At 44.3% G+C, this 21,265-nt stretch overlaps 1 protein-coding gene across 2 annotated transcripts in view; it reads right to left on the bottom strand.

Annotated features, from left to right (window-relative positions):
- LOC148035572 (uncharacterized protein At2g34460, chloroplastic-like) overlaps positions 1-20,954 on the bottom strand; it is a 41,833-nt gene extending 20,879 nt beyond the window's left edge. For both annotated transcript variants that reach the window (XR_015690844.1, XM_087677537.1), the window contains exons 1-2: positions 20,768-20,954; positions 20,493-20,681 (exon numbers count right to left, since the gene is read on the bottom strand). Coding sequence is in view for 1 of the 2 variants with exons in the window: in XM_087677537.1 (XP_087533663.1) it covers positions 20,493-20,681; positions 20,768-20,902 (324 nt within the window). In the remaining variant the exon portion in view is untranslated. The remainder of the gene's footprint in view (positions 1-20,492; positions 20,682-20,767) is intronic.
- Between the last annotated feature and the right edge of the window lie 311 nt (positions 20,955-21,265).

The raw sequence follows: 21,265 nt of genomic DNA, 5'->3' as shown, positions 1-21,265 counted from the left end.
TGCACTCATTGCCTTTGTATCATAACCGGCACTATAAGAAGCATTTGCATGACCAACATTTAAGCCCATACATACCAAGAGGTGCAAATGCATTGCCATACATGCCACTTTGTGCCCCATGCATCATGCCAATACTACCATACATAGGGTTTTGCGTTCCACTTGCCATACCCAAATACATTGGGCCTTGCATTCCATGCATTGGTTGCTGCATATATAAGGAGTACCATAAGGAGTTGTACCATGCATCCCCGTATGCAATCCTTGACCCACAATAGCATGAAATATAGTACCACCACCAAAGTATCCCAGCTGCCCCATACTTGCATGCATGCCTTGTTCAAAATCCATTGCATTGACACTACCAAGATGGCCTTGCATTTGCGTGTCTTGCCTCATTGATACTAGTTGCTTTTGCTCATTGACAACCTTGGGAGCATCTTGAGACGGTTTTGGCATTTCCTTCAATACAACTTGCTATCTCGAAGCTCTAGCAAATGACTTTCTCTTTTTGCCCTTGCTATTCTTTTTGAAAGAATTAAAAAACCCAGTAAATTGAGGGACATCATGACTTGAATCCAACTCTCTATATGAATGCTTCCTGTAAATGCACTCAGCTCATCACAATTTCACCAATATGCAACTTTACTAGCTTGCACACAAGTGCCTCGGCCCCACCTACTCGAGAATTTGATGGTATATCTATCCCGCCGATGAAACCATGCAACCAACCTTCCTTCTTGGAGAGAGTAGTAATGACCTGATTAATCAACAATTACAACAAGCATAAAATTCACATAAACTGAAAATGCAAATGTCACCACTTAATCTTGGACAATGGGTAGACAATGGGTAGACAATGGGCAACCTATTGGACCCAAAATGGGCGCCTCTTGCAATATTTGTTTATCTTGAATTGCAATCTGGATGGAATATAATAAGATTCCCTAAATCTCCTTCGCTCTGCAATTGCCTCTTATTGTCAAAAATGACCAGCGAGCCTTCACACCAATTTGCCCCTTGCTTTGCTTAGGGATTGGCCTTCACTTGTGCTCCTTGGGTGACAAATTCAGCCTCAAATGTTTGCTAGTTGAATGGCCACTTAAATCTCCTAAAATCGCCTCAGTTTCAATGATTAAAATTTAAGTCTCTAGGCCTTCAATTTTTTAGCATGTTCCCAAGGTGATTATCAAGCCCTAATTTCTACTGTAAATTAGACTTCACATTAGAGATTAGTTAAAATCTCCACCTCTAATGGCTGAACTAGAAATTGCGGAGGAAGGATGAGAATAGGCTAGAGGATGAGAGAGCATGCTAAGGAGAGAGAAAACCAAACTTCCATTGAAAGAAAATGGAAGAAATCTACTACCGCCCTGTCTAGATAGCCATGAAAGCTATCTCCATTGATAAAGCACCTCAAATATGATGTTGCTTGGCTGAAATAGCCCTCAAATTGCTATCACCTACAACTATAGTCTAGGCATGTCACCAGCTCCTAGAGGGTCCCTTGCTCTTGCTAGCTAGAAATGACCTCTCAATTGTTGTAGCAACAATGGTAGCCTTCTCTCTCTCCTTTTTTTTGTGAATATAATTGAATTAAGTAGCAATATTTACATCAAACTATTAAGTCGGCTAAGAAAAACATAATAGACACAAATCAAGCTGAAAGGCCTCTAAGCCATAACACACAAATATCACACAAAAGGACACCTGGAGTGGAGCGAACAATATCCAACCAAGAAGTAGCAACGTCAAGAAGAACCAGGTCAGCTGAAACCATAGAGGAGATCTGCCATAACAATAAACCACGAACACGTGCCACATGACCATGGATGCTCGAGACAGAATCAAAAATGAAGGCATTCCGAGTACGCCAAAAATGGCACGGAGCTTCTTTTTACTTTCTCGAATATGCCATAATTTATTGGCCTTTCCAAAGTCCCTTCTCTTAATCTTGAACATCTAATTATAGATCTGCTTAGCTAACCTATTGTCAAAATCATCAAGAAGCACAAACATCCAATATCGCCAAAGAGACGAGGGTTGTAAAGCAAGCAATGGAGAGTATCTCATAAGCTTCTCCTATAAGGACGACCAAATATCATGATAGCCACGAGGCACCCAAAAGTACTGAACAATGCATTGGAAAGAATAAAGACAGGGCTGCCCAGGAATGACACATCATGGACTATCTGCAACCCCAAGCGAGCCATCCAATTAAACTTATCTCACTGCAAGTCTTTATCATGCTAGTCCAACAACCTGGAGGTAGTCAACACTTCTCCTTGCAGTGAATTCTCCTCCTCACGAAGATCAGGAGGGTGCCAAATAGCGAAACGCAAAATCTCTTGCCACGATGTAATCAAAAGAGAAAGGAAAAAAGCATGGGAGACCTTAGTAGACCTCGTGGAATTCAGCACATGCAACTAAGAAACATGAATAACCATGCGACCATGCGAGATACTAGTCTTTTCAATAAAAAATTTTGCAATATCTGTCCAAGATGACTCTACACACATAAAGCCTACAAAAGTGTCAATCTCAAAGCAATCATATGGAAATTAACATCCAACAAAGCTACTCCCCCCATCCTTTTAGGAGTAGTCACATGCTGCCAAGAATTCCACACGTGGCCCAAACCATTCCCTTTCTTTTTCCACAACATGAAGCGGATAGACTGAACCAGTTCCAAAAGAAACTTCTTAGTCCAAGGAAGTAAGGACTCCCTAGCACCCTTACAAATGGCCTAGAATCCCCTTGTAATCTGACTCTCATGAACCTAGACAGCCTCTCAATGGAAATACCACAAGACTTCAAGTATTGGAATTTGGATCTCAAGTCATTGTGACCCACAAGTATGCCAATAAAGAACCAAATTACAACATCATGTAGATGTTCATGGCGTATTCACATTCTAGACTAAAGGAATCAAGAGCAGTTTTGCCAAAGGTTGCACAATGCAAGGAGCCTTTTAGGAGTAAAAAGGTAAGATTGATACGGTACACTAGCACAAGCGTTCTTCTGATTGAAAGATGCTCTACTATTCACGTGGTCAATCCCTTCACATTACCCCAAAATTAGACCTCGACAATGATGCTACGAAAATAAATCCCTAAAAAACAAGTTGATGCAATTGTGCTAACAATAGCTTTTACTAATAATGACCTAGCAAGTTGGAGGAGTTACACAACTCACTTTGCTTTGTGATAGATCGTGCTTGCTCCTTGAGACCTTTGATGCATTTTAACTTTCATCTTTCAGCTTTTGTGTTTGTGTCTTCTAGCTTTCTCGATAGGTTTTGGACTACTTTGACTGTCAACTTTAATGTGATTATCAGCTTTAAATCTCATCTTGCACAATTGCTCTTGGTAAAAAGCAAACCCTTAATGTTGTTCAATTCTTTAAGAAATTGGCATAGCTGAGAATCTTGGCTCTAGACACTTCTAACCAGCTCATAATCTTCTAGCCAGCTCATAGTCTCAAGGGTCTATAAGGAGCCCCACAACTAACACACAAAATTGCCTTTGCTTGAAATCTAAAAGAAATGGTAGAGTGGATGCCTGCAGCTACAAAACCTAGACAAACCAGCTTGTTCACAAATCCAAGTTCATCTTAGAATAGGGGGCGGCAATGGAAGTGAGAGACACTACTATAATAGACTACACGAATACAAAGAACAGAGAAGAACAATGCAAAGATTACAAAGAGCTCAAACAATGAACAAACAAGGAATGGAATCCATGACACAATACAAGAGATATACTACACAAACCACACAAGTGAATGGCATGTGTGTGACTAGCAATGCCTCTAAGCTTCCTCTCTCCAAGTGGATCTAATCCGATACTACAAGAATAGAGGAGTGGAGTACATATAGACACTAGGGAGGAATCCAAGGCAAATGAGCTAGCCCCAAAATGAACTACCCAATTGCCCATGAGGCACCCAGTACAAAGCCAAACGAATTGCCCAAACACCCATGAAATGTACATCAATAACACCTCCTCTTAGATCATGGGAAGCCAACCTTCATCTTCAAATAGGGTGGTCAAACCTGATCAAGCACTTAATTATAGCAATTAACAACTGAGCATAAACTGAAATGCACAATTTACCTTGATAATCTTGGACATAGGACACCCTGTTGGCCCCAGAACTAGTACCCCTTTTGGTATTTCTTTAAAGTTGATTGCTAATGGAATGAGTGCAAGCTGAGATTCCATAATCTCCTTTGCTGTTCCAAAAGTCCCTCACTGTAATAACAATCAACAAGCCATTTGGGCCAATTGCCCCTTAACTTTTCACCCAAGGCTTGCATAATTGGAACCACAAACTAGCCAAATGCTATCCCAATTTACAATGAATGGGTTGTCATTTGAATTCCCTATCAATTCCACGAATTTCAGGTGCTGATTTCAATGCACGATGCCTTCTCCTATTGCCACGAGTCCCAAGGTGGCTATCAAACCCTACTTTCTACAAAAAATTAGAGTTTACAGCAAAAATCCTACTATTGTCCACCACTATGGCTGAGATCTGCTCCAAATAACTAAGAGATGCTGAGATCTTTTGAGAAATTACTAGAGAATGTGAGAGAAAGCCAAGATGAGAAAGAAATCTCATTTTCTTCGCAAGGATAATCTAAAATCTGCCTTCTGCTTGCTCCAGTCTGCATTTAATGCAGTCACCTACTGTCAGGAACCTCCAAAATGTTGTCACATGATCAGCAATGTTGTCACTAGCCCCTAGAAGGTATCTCCATGTTGTCCCTTGCCTTCTCTCTCTCTCTCTCTCAAGGCGTAGACTAACTAAATGGTTGAGACCCAGCCCCTAAAAACGTTTTCTTTGTTTGCATGGGCATTTTTGCCAAGTAGCAACCTTCTAAACCTATTTTTCAACATTATCCAACTTATTAGATTAATTTTTAGAATATTAATTCTGAAAATTAATTTAATAATTATTCTAATACTCAAAAAACTAATTTCACCAACCAATAATTAAATTGGCTAGCCCAATTTGTAACCTAGAGTGATCCCCAACCTCTATTGATCCTTAAACTAGTATTAATTATAATTAATGCTAGTCCCTAGTGTCACCATTCACAGTTATTGGCCAAATAACTGTCCTAGGGTCAAAATTGATATCAATTGACCTCCAAAGTCCAACTAGCATAACTTATTACAACTTTTGCCTTTGACACCCACTGCATCCTCGAGATCCTTGGCCTGTTACCATGAAATAACTGCCATGTGCATTACATGTGCTAAACAATCTTGCACATTTGATTAATACTTAATCAAATGTTATTGGCAAGATTAAAACATCTTAAAATTTTACGTCTCGTGACATTGTGGAAGGTCATTACAATAAATTATACAATGACGGTGAACAACAAGCCCCTAGGAACCATCACCATGTCCATAGCAAGAAGGGGTGAATAACAAAAAATGCAAGGTGAATAAGTTATAGACATTGGCGCCCAACACCTAGAACAAGTCATAGCAGTGAAAGGCAAGGATATGTAAGACCAAGAACACCAACACAGATATCTAATAATATGTCAGAATAGGGGACAACAATGGAAGTGAGAGACTTTGTTGTGATAGACTCCAAGAACATAAAGAATGGAGAACATTGCAAAGAACACCACATAGGTAAATGGCACATGTGGTGACCAACATAACCTCTAGACTCCCTTTCTCCAAGTAGATGTGATCCCGAATCCAATACTATAAGAATGGAGGAACGGAGTATATATAGACATTGGGTAGAGACCCTAGACAAATGAGCTAGACCCCAAACGGACTACCCAACTTCCCATAAGTACAAAGCCAAATAAATCCCCAAACACCCATGAAGTCTACATCGCTAACCATAGCAGCCAGAAACATCAAAAACGTTTAGAAACAAAAAGTTAGAAATGTGTTTCGTAAGTTTCTTTCAAAAAGGGATCAAATAAGAAAAGCGGCTTTTTTTATATAGCGATTTTTAATAGATTTGACTAGGGAAAGGGATTCTAAACCTCTATGGAACTCTCTTTTAAACAAAGAATGGCCAATTGAGCTTGAGTAATAATAGAGTCAATTGAGAATAATACATTACATATCCATGATCCATTATTGACTTGTCACTTATATCAAAGTTAGTCTTTGGACAAGCTATATTACGGTTTAGAACTCGAACATTATGATTCATATATATCATACAAAGAAAATTGAAATAAACATGTAAATAGCGTATCTACAATATGGACTAAATCAAGTTGCAACATCATGATTCTCATCTCAAAACAAACTGACAAATGTCAAAATCGAGAATGAATCATAATTATCATAAATGAGACTAAAGTTGTATAATAATCAACTCTCAAGACAAGAATAGATACTAGATTGACAAGAATAGATACTAGAATGAATCACAAACTGACAAAATCGAGAATGAATCATAATTATCATAAATGAGACTAAAGTTGTATAATAATCAACTCTCAAGACAAGAATAGATACTAGATTGACAAAGTTCAATAACTAAACAAAATCAGTCTCTCATCCAAAATCTTTAGCCCTCACGAGTTATTACACATCATCATCATCATGTTTAACATTGCCGAACAGTTTTTATCAAAAAAACCATGTTTTGGGTTTCAACTTAAAAAAAAACCCCACGTTTTTTACTCTGAGAAACATTTCGTACTTTAAAAACGTTTCATAAGTTTCAAACTAAAAGAAACACATTCTTAGTTGCTATATCGCTAACAATTCAGCACATGTATGACTATGGCTTTTTCTAACTTTCATAGGAAACTCTAATCTTACCAAATAGAAAAGTCCATGCAATGTTTTATATCTTAAGATGGCACAAAAAGAAAAAGGCCAAAGTGGTAATAATCATTGAATCCAATTAATAACTCGTCTGATCTGTGAGAGTGCGCAACGGAAGAAGAACACGAACACAGAGGAGAGGAGAGAGAAAGCAGGGAATGAAGGAAGAAAGTCTGCACTGACTGAGATGAATGCTGAATACACTGAAATGGACAGAGCAGTCCCTGCACGCAGCCCGGAGCGTCAGTGAGGGCACCAGAACAGACTGGAAGCAATGGCAGCACCAATGCCGGAGACGGAGACAGTGCTGTACCTGCAGAATACAATGCTGGAATGACTGGGGGGGCTGCTATATATAGCCCCCAGGCCAGTAAACTGGCCGACCTGCCAAATCTGGCCGACCTGGCCAGATTTGGCCGACCAGCCAGATCTGGCCAACTTTGGCCAGATCTGGCCGACCTGCCCAGAAAACTGGGCCGACTGCACAATAACAGCCCAGTATGGACTGTGTGACTCCCGCAGGCTGTGGACTGATGAAAACAGCCACTAAAGAACTAACAGAGCTCCTCTGTCTCCTGTCAGACTCTGAAAGGAGCTCACAACCAGGAGATGACAGACTGAGAATGATAAAGAGCAGGCTAACACCCCCTCTCAAATCCTGGGAGGGTCTGAAGACCCAAGAACCGCATGTGATGAAGCAAAGAAGCCTGAGGCAAAGGCTTCGTAAAGAGATCGCCTGCATTGGCCGCCGTAGGACAATAGACCACCACCAGCTCCGAATCCACGATCCGCTCTCGAACATAGTGATACTGAACCTCAATGTGCTTCGTGCGAGCATGAAACACCGGGTTCTTGGCCAGAGCAAGAGCACTCTGGTTATCCACGCACAGCTCCGTAGGTCCGGTCTGGGAAAAGCCAATCTCCGCTAGTAAGCGACGGAGCCAAACGGCCTCCATAGCGGTCGAACATAGGGCCCGATACTCAGCCTCTGTAGAAAAAAGTGCCACAGTAGGCTGCTTCTTGCTGCTCCAAGAAACAGCACCGGATCCAAGGGTGAAAGCATAACCTGTAGTGGATCATCTCGAATCCACATCACCTGCCCAATCAGAATCACTCCATCCAGAAAAGGGTAATCCCATCTCCATACATGATCCCCAAGGATCGAGTCCCCTGTAAATAGCAAAGAACCCGCAAGGCTGCCTGCAAGTGATCCTGTGTAGGAGTCTGCATAAAAGAAGACAATAAAGCCACCACAAAAGAGATATCCAGCCTAGTGTGAAGCAGCCAGATAAGAGAGCCGACAAGGCACCTGTAACGAGTGGCATCTGGAAGGGGAACTCCAGCTGTCAAAAGCTTGGACTCTGGGTCCATGGGGCATAAGATAGGCCGACACGCAGCCATATCAAACTCTGAAAGAAGCTCGGAGATGTACCTGTGCTGCGAGATAAAAATGCCCTGTGCCATCTGATAGATCTCCAGGCCTAGAAAGAAGTGAAGAATCCCTAGATCCGTCATGTCAAACTCCTGCTGAAGAATGGACCGAGTATACTCCACCTGCTGAGTGTCACTCCCTGTAATGATAAGATCATCCACATACAAGATAAGGAACACAGAAAGAGAATCCACAACCCGTAAGTAGAGGTTGGGATCATAAGCGGAGCGCGCAAAGCCACTCTGTAGAAAGAAGCAGTCAATCCGCTGGTACCAAGCACGAGGAGCCTGCTTCAGGCCATAAAGAGCCTTCCGCAGCCTGTAGACATGATCCTCCTTCCCCTGCACAAGAAAACCAGGAGGCTGTGAAACATAAATCTCCTCCTCAAGAATGCCATTCAAAAAAGTAGACTTGACGTCCATCTGATAAACAGGCCAACGGTGGTGAGCAGCAAGAGCCAAAAGAACTCGAATGGTGGACATCCTGGCTGTAGGAGCAAAAGTCTCGAAGTAGTCCAAGCCTGCGCGCTGTGCAAAACCCTTGGCAACAAGCCTAGCCTTATGCTTGTCCAAGGAGCCATCTGCAAGATACTTGGTCTTAAAGACCCATTTCACACCTATCACCTTCCGTTTCGCGGGACGCGGAACAAGCTCCCAAGTATGGTTTCGCTCGATGGAATCGAGCTCGGCCTGCATAGCCTGTCGCCAAATATCCTGTGCAAGAGCCTCCTCCATAGTGGAAGGCTCGGAATCCTGAAGAATCTGACATAAGAGCATAGTTCACACATAGTGAACTATCCCGCTGGGCCTGTAAACGTGCTGATCGACGTGGACCTGTAGAAGAAGCAAGAAAGTGAGTAACACCTGAATCCTGCATGAGCCGGCGATACCATAAAGGAATCCTGAGAGACTCCTGCTGCTGTGAGGGAGACCGGGGGGTCTCCGGAACCTGCAAAGCACCCAAATCGGAGAGGGACTCCCCCTCACCGAGTGAAGGTAGATTCTCCGCATCAGAAGAAGGCTGTGTATCCCGTGAAGATCCCGAAGTGGAGGTGGAAGAGCTCGTAGAAGACGGAGTCACATCCACCAAAGGGAAAAGGGAAGCCGAAGGAGGAGGAATAGGGGGGGTGCTAAGGGGTATCCTGGAAGGAAGAGAAGGTAGAGAAGGTGGGGGAGGGTCCGTCGATGACGAAGAAACATCTGTAATGGAACCATCAATCGGATCCTTAGAGGCCGAAGCCTCATCAAAGATCACATCCCTGCTCACCTCAACCTTCCACATCATCGGGTCCGTAGAGCCGATATCCCTTCGTGGTCGTGCTATAACCCACGAAGATAAGCTTTCTCGACTTAGAGTCGAACTTCGTCTGCCTCTTCTTCTTGTCCACATGGACAAAACCATCACACCCAAAGATGCGAAAATGGGACACGGAAGGCTTCTTCCCAAAGAAAGCCTCATAAGGAGTCATGTCCTATAAAGCCGAAGTCGGAGAGCGGTTGCGAATATGCACCGCTGTAGCCACCGCCTCACCCCAAAGGAAATGAGGAAGACTCCTATGCTCCAGCATAGATCGAGCCATCTCCACCATGGTCCGATTCGCACGCTCCACCACACCATTCTCTGATGGTGTGTTCGGATGGGAATACTCCACCCGAATACCATGATCCCTGCAAAACTGAGAGAAAAGGTGAGAAGTGAACTCGCCACCGTAATTAGCTCGAATGCCACGAACCTTGGAAGTTGTTTGGGTCTCCACAAACACCTGCCACTCACAGAAACGGGAGTACGCCTCGCTCTTGTACTCCAAGAAATAAGGCCACACATAACGACTAAAGTCGTCCACAATCAGTATCAAATACCTGGCCTTCCCAAGGGAGGCCGTGCCCATAGGTCCGCAAAGGTCGGTGTGAACCAACTCAAGCAGAGAAGTAGCCCTCCTAGAAGCAACCTGAGGGTGAGGCTACCTATGCTGCTTACCCCTCAAGCAACTAGGGCACAAAGTGTGAAGAGGAGGGAAATCAGGAAGTCCCTCCACCATCTTCCTCCTAGAAGCCCGCCGAAGAGAATTGAGGTTCAAATGACCATACCGAGCATGCCAAAGCAGCCCAAGCTCATGGGAAGTCCTCGCAGCCAAGGCTGTGAGAGTATAAAGCCCACCCTCCTGTGTACCTGTCCAAAGAGCATCACCTGTAGAAGCATCCTCCACTGTGACTGCATCCTGTGTAAAAATGACTCGGGTACCTAGCTGAGTAAGGCCATGCACAGATAATAGGTTAAAACCCAAATCAGGAACATAGAGAACTTTGGCGGAGGAAGACCGCCTGTTAGAAAACATAGGTAAAGTCCCCACGCCTCGAACAGGGACTGTAGAATTGTCACCAATGGTGACGGTACCCCCTCTGGAACGAAGATCCTGAAGCCAATCCTGACGGAAGGTCATATGTGAAGATGCTCCACTGTCGACGAGCCAAGGCTTCTCCTGTGTGGTAGAAGCTACGGCTGTATCCTCCTCAACAAAGACATGCACAAACACAAATTCTGTTGTGGCTGGGGCCGCCTTCGAGTCCTTCTCCTTAGGCTTCAAATGGGGATACTTCTGCCAACACTTCTCCTCGAGATGAGTGCCCTTCCCACAATGGGGACACTTGGGCTTCTTCTCCTTCGCATCCTTCTTGTCCTCCTTCTTGTCCTTGGCCTTCTCCTTCTTTTGTTTCTTCTTCTTGCCGCCACCTGTGCCGGCCGTAAATGCCTTGGTGGAGCCACTGGCTCCCACCTCTTTGAGTCGCTCGTCATGCTCCAAGACAAGCGGGAAAAGCTCCTCCCATAGGAGTGTCTCATGGGTCCTCGAAGTGATGAGGCTGATATAGAAAACATCATAACGGGGTGATGGCAGTTGAGTCAACAGAAGCATCACCATATCCTCAGATGATATCATACGACCAAGAGAGGCTAACTCGCCTCGCATATCCTCCATCTTCGTGATGTGCTCCTTCATGGAAGGAGAATCATCAAGACTGAGCATCCGCAACTTCTTCTCCAAGGAAATCTTGTGGGCAAACGTCTTGTGCTGATACAAAGACGCAAGCTTCTTCCACACTTCCGCTGCAGTCTGTAACCTGTGAGCATGTACAAGAACGGAATCATGGAGACTCATAAAAAGAAAGGAACGGGCTCGAGAGTTGAGCCTATCCCATAAGGCTGCACGGTCCATAGAGGTGCCATCGGACGAATCCGAGGGGGGACGGTCAATGGGTGAAGAAACAAGCTCCCAAAGGTCAAATGTATCAAGGATGCAGGCCACCTTGCATGACCAAAGGGAGTAGTTGGAACCATCCAACTTATCTTCCTTCGGAAAGGAAGGGAGAATCGGCACCTGAATAGAGGGAATCAAGAAAGGCATCCGCACATCTGAAGCAGTCTTCACGGAAGAGACCTTCGCGGTAGATGGAACCCTCTGAGATGCATGGACTGAAGAAGGACGAGTGCGAGGAGGTTCTTCCCGACGTCGAACCTCATGATAATCCCGCCTCCGCTCAAAGGAATGATGAGAAAGAAGTTCATCCTCTGAGTCATCAAAGCCTGAAAACTGATAAGACATCTTCCAATCTGCAAAATACCAAAGAAAGTTGTGCCGATGGTGAAATATGACCAGCAATGTGGTCACCAACCACCAAGACGCAGGCTGAGAATGCCTACTAACACCTGGATCTGCAAAACGCAAAAATAACTGATGACGATCACCAGAAAAGAGACCACCAGCACCAGGAAACAGGCAGGAAAGGAGTTGCCAGCAGGAAATGTGCCGCCTGGAATGGAAGCGACCAGCAGAACAGCAAAACGCAGGCTGTAGATGAGTCGCCCAGTAGAAGGAGGGACAGCCTGGTGGAAAACGCAGGGTTGTTGCGTCGCTGGATGACGTGGTAGACTCTGTAGACAGCGTGGACAGAAAACACAGGCTGAAAAGCCTCCAGAAGAAGTCGCCTGGCAGTTGTTGATCAAATGGCAGCAGCAGTAAGGTATCTCACTCCTGAGGGTATGTCCTCCGTGCTCTCAATCAGGCGATGATACCATGTGAGAGTGCGCAACAGAAGAAGAACACGAACACAGAGGAGAGGAGAGAGAAAGCAGGGAATGAAGGAAGAAAGTCTGCACTGACTGAGATGAATGCTGAATACACTGAAATGGACAAAGCAGTCCCTGCACGCAGCCCGGAACGTCAGTGAGGGCACCAGAACAGACTCGAAGCAATGGCAGCACCAATGCCGGAGACGGAGACAATGCTGTACCTGCAGAATACAATGCTGGAATGACTGGGGGGGCTGCTATATATAGCCCCCAGGCCAGTAAACTGGCCGACCTGCCAAATCTGGCCGACCTGGCCAGATTTGGCCGACCAGCCAGATCTGGCCGACTTTGGCCAGATCTGGCCGACCTGCCCAGAAAACTGGGCCGACTGCACAATAACAGCCCAGTATGGGCTGTGTGACTCCCGCAGGCTGTGGACTGATGAAAACAGCCACTAAAGAACTGACAGAGCTCCTCTGTCTCCTGTTAGACTCTGACAGGAGCTCACAACCAGGAGATGACAGACTGAGAATGATAAAGAGCAGGCTAACATGATCTTAACTATAATGACCTATATCTTCCAATCCCTTAAATTTGCACTTTATAGATCCCTAGGCCTTTTAAAATTACCATATCCTTTTTTGGAGAAGTGAATCTCATGTCCAACCTATTAGCCTATCATCTCCTAGTTATTAGCTCCTGTCAAAGTCTGACAAAGACATAGGTGCTCGAGCAGTTTTAGATGCATTACCTTCAGTTGTAGATTCCTTGTATGCATTTCTAGGTCAATTTCTGCATTTCCTAGTCTACCTCTATCTACCAAACATTGTCCTTGCTATCTGAGATTTTTCTATGGCCTCCTAGTATTCTTTTGGCATTTTTCCAGTGCAATCAGCATTAAATGCTGGTTAGCCGGCATTTATTGCACTTATGAGTGCAGGTTGGCCAATTTTTGGCTTTGTTGGCTACTTATAGACTACCTCCCCCACTTGGCAAACACTCTCCAATCTTCATTCTGTCATATGTAGGTGCACACTCCGACACTCCGTGCTTGGTGCTGCCATTGTCATCAGCCTGATCTGGTGCCCTTACTAGCACTATGGATTGTGTGCAGGGACTGATCAATCCATCCCCTTTGTATCAGCATTCTTCTTCAATCAGTGGAATACTCTCTCTCTCTCTCTCTCTCTCTCTCTCTCTCTCTCTCTCTCTCTCTCTCTCTCTCTCTATATATATATATATATACGTGTTTCTCTTCCGTTGCGTACTCTCACATGGTATCATCGCCTAAGTGAGAACACAATTCGGAGATTTCTTCTTCAAGGAGCAGGTGATCTCTCATTGAGGAGCAACCCACTCATCAAAACAAAGGTTTTTAGCAGGTGCAACCTCTACAAGAGGTTTTCAGCCTAGTCAACCCCATTTGGCAGCCAAGCAACCCCATCTGGTGCAGTGCAACATCATCTAAAGGCCAAGCGGTAGCATTTAGGTATAGGCAACAACTTTGAGGCATCAAGTGGCCCCTCCCTCTCAACGTTTTGCTGAAAATGCAAATTTTTGGGTGGGGACGACAATTTCCTAGAGCAAGTGGCATCCTTCTAGTGGCAAGCGGCAGCTTCTATGTGCAAGGGGCACATCTATAATCGTTGTAGCTGACCACTTCCTACCTTCCATGTTGTTTCCATCAAAACGCAGATTTCTAGGTACTTGTAGGATCGACGATATCTTGCCAATTTACAAGCCTTAATGACTCTGAGAAGGAGCTTCTTTCCAGACACTCTTCTGAACGGAGACACGATTATCATGATTATTGTCAACGAGAGGAGTCTCCCATTTGCACCCATCCCTCTTCTACTCATCTATCACAGAAGGCTCCATCCGCAATGAAGGTGTCATCCTTAATACCCTCAATGCAATTGCATGTTCTACCTTCTTTAGCCAAAGAAGAAAAACTAGATGGTTCGAACTATTCGTTGTGGTCATATAAAGTGGAGTGCATACTTGACACCTTCAATCTTTGGAAGCTTGTTTCTGATTCTATCCCCTATCCTAAGAAGAATCCCATAGATGGAACTTCTATGGGCCATGTAGTCTTGTGGAATCGGCTCAACTCTCTAGCCCTCAATCCTTTCTCTTTATGAGTTTGCAAGATTTTGTCCTTGTGCATATTCGCAAGTTGAAGACTTCAATGGAAATGTTGAAGAAGCTTGCACCTTTGTATTAGCACAAGACGTTTGCACACAAGATTTCCCTTGAAAAAAGAAGTTGTGGATGCTCACTCCTTCTCCATGAAGAAGCACATCACTAAGATGGAGGACATGCGTGGGAGCTTGCCTTTCTTGGTCAGATGATATCCTTTGAAGACATGGCTATGATCCTTTTGACTCAACTACCATCTCCTCGGTTCGATGTCTTCTACACCAACCTTTCACATTGAGGACCTGTGAGACACTCTTATGGGAGGAGCTTTCACCGCTTGTCTTGGAGCATGACGAGCGACTCAAAGAGGTTGGGACCAATGGTTCTAGCTCCACCAAGGCATTTACTACATGTATAAGTGGAGGGAAGAAGAAAAAGAAAAAGGCCAAGGAAAAGAAACAAGAGCACAAGAAGGATGAGAAGGAGAAGAAGCCCAAGTGCCCATGCTCTGGGAAGGGCACTCATCCGAAGTAGAAGTGCTGGAATGAGTACCCCATTTGAAGCCAAACGAGAAGGATTTAAAGGATTCAAAGGCCACCCCAGCTAGGACAAAGTCCGTCTTTGTCGAGGAGAATACAACTCTTGCTTCTTCCACACAAGAGAAGCCTCAACTCATGGATAGTAGGACCTCTTCTCACATGACCTACAGACAGGTTTAGCTTCACGATATGAGTGCCAGAGGGGGCACAATCACCATTGGTGACAACTCTACCATTCCCATTTGAGGAGTAGGGACTATTCCTTTATTGCCAAACAAGCAGTCTTCTTCAACGAGAGTCCTTTATGTACTAGATTTGGGTTTTAACCTCTTGTTTGCTCATGGTCCTACACGGCTAAGCACTTGCATTGTCTTTACACAAGATCCAGTGACCATAGAGGATGCTTTTGCAAGTGTCGTTCGTTGGACCAGTTCACAAGAGAGTGGGCTTTATACACTCATAGCCTTAGTTGTGAGGTCTTCCCACAAGCTTGAGCTACTTTGGTATGCTCATTATGGTCATCTGAACATTGATGCTATTCCACGAGCTTCTCAAAAGAAGAAGGTGGAGGGACTTCCAAATTTCCCTCCTCTTTACACTTTATGCCCTAGTTGGAAGAGGGCTTCTACCCCACTTAACTTGGTACATACCGACCTTTGGAGACCTATGGGCATGGCCTCCCTTGAGAAGGCCAAGTATTTGATGCTAATTGTTGACAACTTCAATTGTTATATGTGGTCTTATTTTCTAGAGTACCAGAGCAAAGCGTACTTGGATACTCCTAATTTTGCAAGTGAAAGGTGTTTGCAAAGAAGCAAACTACTTCCAAAGTTTGTGGCATACGAGCAAATCATGGTGGAGAGTTTACTTCTAACCTCTTTTCTCAATTTTGCAAGGATCACAATATTCGAGTGGAGTATTCCCATCCGAACACACCATTGGAGAATGGTGTGGTGGAGCGTGCGAATAGGACCATGCTAGAGATGGCCCAATAGATGTTCGATCAATGTTGAAGCATTAGGGTCTTCTTCATTCCCTTTGGCATGAGGCAGTGGCTACTGCAGTGGTTCACATCCGCAATCGCTCCCGGACTTCCGCATTATAGGACATGACTCCATACAAGGCTTTCTTTGGCACGAAACCTTCCGTGTCTCACTTTCGCATCTATGGATGTGGTGCATTTGTCCATGTGGACAAGAAGAAGAGGAAGATATAGCTTGACTCAAAATCCAGAAAGCTCATCTTCGTAGGCTACAACACTACCATGAAGGGCTATCGACTCTTATGACCCGATGACAAGAAAGACCGAGGTGTGTAAGGATATGATCTTTGACGAGGCTACGACCTCCAAGGATCCTATTGATGGTTCTATTGCAAGCGATTCTCCGTCATCGACTGACTCTCCACCCTCAATTCCTCTCCTCCCTTCCTAGTTGCCTCTTCACAACCCTTCTTCATATTCAACTCTTCCCCCTCCTCCACCCTCTGCATCGACTTCTCTACCACCTTTGACGGAAGGTGATAGGTGTGAAGTGGGCCTACAAGACCAAGTACCTTGTAGATGATTCCTTGGATAAGCACAAAGCTAGGCCTATTGCCAAGCGTTTAGGGCACATTTGGACTATTTTGAGACTTTTGCACCTACGGCTCAGATGCCTATTATTTGAGCTATCTTGGCTCTTGCAACCCACAACTACTGACCTATTTATCAAATGGACACGAAGTCTGCCTTCTCGAATGGCGTCCTTAAGGAGGAGATTTATATCTCCTAGCCTCCAAGTTTTCTTGTGCAAAGGAAGGAGAACCATGTCTATAGATTGTGAAAGGCCCTCTATGGCATGATGCAAGCTCCTAAAATTTAGTACCAAAGGATTGATCAATTTTTTCTACAGAGTGGCTTCCATCACTCAGCTCATGACTCTAACCTATACTAAAAGGTTGAGGGTGACACGTATGTCTTGATCATGTTGTATGTGGATGATCTTATCATCACAAGGAGCTATGTTCAAGAGGTTGATCAAACCCCAGAGATTTTGAGATAGGAGTTTGACTTGATGGATCGTGGGATTCTACACTTCTTCCTTAGATTGGAGATCTATCAGATGGCACATGGCATATTTATTTTCCAACACAAATGCATCTCTGAGTTGCTGTCAGAGTTTGATATGGCCAATTGTCGATATATTTCATGCCCCATGGACCCAAGGTCCAAGCTTTTGACAACAAGAGATCCCCTTGCAGACACCATCTGTTACCAATATCTTGTTGGTTCCCTTATCTAGCTTATTCACATTTAGCCAGATATTTCTTTTATTGTGGCTTTGTTGTCTTATTTCATGAAGATTCCCACTCAAAAGCATTGAAGAGTGGCCTTGCACATTCTTCGTTATTTGCAAGGGACTCGATCAAGTATGGAGAGAAGATTACTCTCTCTAGTTGAAGTGACTCTAACTAGGCAAGTGATGTGGGTTCGAGACACTCCACTATAGGTTTTGGCCTCTCCCTTGGATCGGTAGCTAACTTATTGAGGAGTAAGAAGCAACCTATTGTGGTCCTTTCTTCTACAGAGGCAAAGTATCATACATTATGTTCTACTGCTATGGAGGTGGTTTCGCTTCACCGCATGTTGCCTTTTCCTAGCCTAGACCTATGGAGTTGCATGTGGACAACCAAAGTGCTCTAGCTCTAGCGAAGAGCACTGTATTTCATGCTTCTATGCTTGCAAGAAGCATATTGAGGTTTAGTAACACTATGTTTAAGAGCGCATCATGGATTCCGAGTTAGCAATAGTGAAACCAACCTTCCTTCTCGGATAGGGTGGTTTAACCTAATTAAGCACTTAATTATCAGTAAATGAACATAAACTGAAATGCTCACTTTACCTTCATAAACTTGGACAGTGGACACCCTGTTGGCCCCAAAACTGGCGCCCCTTTCGGTATTTCTTTAATTTCAATTGCTGATGGATAAATTACAAGCCGAGATTTCACGATCTCCTTGGCTGATTCAAAAGCCCCTTGCTGTTCCAATAATCAATAAGGCATTCATGCAAATTGCCCCTTGATTTCCACCCAAGACTTGCTCTAATGGAACCCCAACTGGTCAAATGCTGCCCCAAATTCACAATAGATGGGCTGGCATCTGAAATCCTCACAATTCCACGAATTTCCAGTGCTGATTTCAGTGTACAATGCCTTTGACTGATGGCACGGGTCCCAAGGTGGCTGCTAAACCCTAATTACTGTTGTAATTTAGGATTTATAGCAATAAACTCTCTGTTGTCCACCAAATTTGGCTATACTCTGCTACCAATGGCTAAGAATGCTTGAGCATAGACTGGAGGAGATGAGAGAATGCTGTAGAAAGAGGGGAAATCGGCTGAAATGTATCTTTTGATTCATAGCTCTGATGACAAATCTGGTGGCACCAACAGCTTCAAAAGGGGGGTAAAACACCAGCTCAGCTACTCAACTAGCGAGCCCTCCTCTTCTACCACCGCCTCTCTTGAGGCGGAAGAGAAAACCCGCTGCCCCCTGTCCTATCGCGGCACGCAATCAATTGTTGTCGCCTCTCAAAGCCAAATCTGATCACCTCCTCTCCCTCCACCAAGCTCAGAATGGCTGCAATTCAGCTTCCACCACCCTCCAACAGCCTTCTCCCTAGTTGCATGGGAAAGTTTTGCCAAGTGGCAACCTTCCTAATGCATTTTCAGCCATTAAATTAATTTTTCAGAATTAATTAATTCTGAAAATTAATTTCAGCCCCTTTGACCCTGCCCAAAATTAAACATGCCCATCTGTAATGAAATTAGCTAGGCCATTTGCAACTTGGAGTGGTTCCCAACCTCTATTGACCCTTAGACTAGCATTAATTAATTAATTAATGCTAGTCCCTAGTGTCACCACTAACACTTAATGACCAAACAATTGTCCTAGGGTCCATCCTGGCACCAACTGACCACCAGAACCCAGTTGGCATAGCTTAACACAACTTTTTCCTTTAACACCTACTGCATCCTCGGGGTCCTTGGCCCGTTCCCATGAAATAACTCCCATGTGCATCACATGTGCTGAACAACCTTGCACATTTGATTAATAACTTAATCAAATGTTACTAGCAAGATTAAAGCATCTCAAAATTTCACGTCCCCGTGACAAGTAGCCTACTATCACACAGCAGACAATGCAACAGATCTCTTCACGAAGCCTTTACCCTAGGCTCCTATGCTTTATCACATAAGATTGTTGGATTTTCAAATACTCCCAAGATTTGAGAGGAGATGTTATCCTACCTATATTAGTCATGTCAACCTAACATCTCCTAGTTGTGAGCTCCTATCAAAGTCTAACAAAGACATACATGCTCTGGCTTTTAGATGCATTTCCTTAAGTTGTCGGCTTCCTATATGCATCCTAGGTCAATTTTAGCTTTTCCCAGTCTATTTCTACTTGTTAGACATTGTCCCTACCATCTGAGATTTTTCTATGACTTCCTGGTATTTTTCTTGCATTTTTCCAATGCAACCTACATTGAATGCTGGTCGGCTAACATTAATTGCACCTAAACATACAGTCAGCTAGTTTTTGGTTTTGTTGACTATTTACAATCAGCCTTCCTACTTGGTAGACACACACTCTCTACAATGTCATATGCATGTGCACACTCCGAGACTCCGTGCTTGGTGCTGCCATCGTCATAAGCCTGATCTAGTGTCCTCACTAACACTATTGGCTACATCAAGGACTAATCAGTCCATCCCCTTGTTGAGAGTCATCTCCTGCCACATGGTAGTCTGCCACGTGGTAGCAGTCAGACTGTCGGATGCAGCCAACCTAATCATTTCAGGTATTTTTCAGGCATTCTTTTCAGCCTTTATAAGGCTGAGTTTCTAGCAAACTTCCACACTTGCATCTGACAGATTTCAGCCTGCTGGTGACAGAGACTGCACTCGGGGCTGACAGAAATTGAGATCCTCGTGGTGGAGACATACACACATATTTCCTCTACACCCATGTATAATTCTGCATTCTTATACAGCATTCTTCAATGCAGATTTTCTATGTTTCAGTCTCTTTCTCTCTCTCTTCTCTCTCTGTTCACTCTTTGTCACGGTCATTCACTTCCGCATTGCTTCGCTCTAACACCCCTTCGTATCAGCATTCTTCTTCAATCAGTGCAGTATTCTTCCTTCATCTTCCGCTCTCACTCTCTCTCTCTCTCTTTCTCTCAGTGTTCGTGTTTCTCTTCCGTCGCACACTCTCACACAACCACATAGGAATATGGCCTATCTTACACCCAATAACATACAAAGTGATCCATCAAATATCACAAAAGAATGTGTCCATTGTATGCCCACACGAATCTGGCATCACATTACACACATGAGTAGCTTAAAGGATGACAAAGATGTTTTCTTGTTTGTGTAGCTGAGCCTAACTATTCCTTTCAGACTTTAAAATAACTCGGAATACAGGCCATGGGTTTGGAATGTCTTACGACTTCTAGGCTGGCATTATTGACTGGCAGGATAGCCTTGGCTGCATCGGGGTCCCGCACTCCAGCTCGAACATAAGCACCTTGGGCTAGCAGTTCCTTCACGATTCTTCTACCAGTCTTGCCAGTCGCACCAGCAACAAACACTCTGTCGGAGGGAGGGGCATCACGAGCTTCACCGTTGCGGCACACCTGCAAATCCCGCGTGAATGTTAGCTTCAGCCATTGGAGATTGTTAGCTCCGTGGCATATCATAACATAGGTGGGAGAATTCTGACCGTTCTGAGAAGAGGATGACGATGACGATTGGGCCGCTGCGGTAGTGGGAAGGGCAGGGCTGCCGTAAAGCCCGTGCTCGTTATCGCTGCTGGAACGAGGCATAGCTGCTGCTGCTGGCAGAAGAGGCCGGCCATTGACCGCTGCCCACTTCGACCGCAACTACAACTTCCTATTCTATCTAATCTATATCTATACTCTCTCTTATTTTTCCCGAGCCTAAACCACAAACCTGACATCGCTGACATGTCAAATGTATGATTTTCTTGGGAGGCTAGAATTTAAAAAATAGAAAATTAGCATGGTGGCAGGTGCTCTCTCTCTTTCTCACATGCAAAATTTCTAATTAGCGTGGCACTTTCTCTCTCTCTCTTTTTGTAATGCATTCTTTTCATTTCATTGGAGTAAAAGATTTAACAGCACCAAGGATGATAGGTGCAGCTGGCCATCGACTAAGTCATGGTGGGCGAGACTCCAACCGTAACACAACTGACATATCC

This window comes from Lygodium microphyllum, chromosome 5, assembly GCF_053477565.2.
Source record: "Lygodium microphyllum isolate KBCC chromosome 5, Lygodium_microphyllum_v1.1.10, whole genome shotgun sequence".
Classification (NCBI taxonomy): Eukaryota; Viridiplantae; Streptophyta; class Polypodiopsida; order Schizaeales; family Lygodiaceae; genus Lygodium; species Lygodium microphyllum.
Note: the sequence above shows the minus strand (reverse complement) of the source record. Positions and strands in the feature narration are given on the sequence as shown.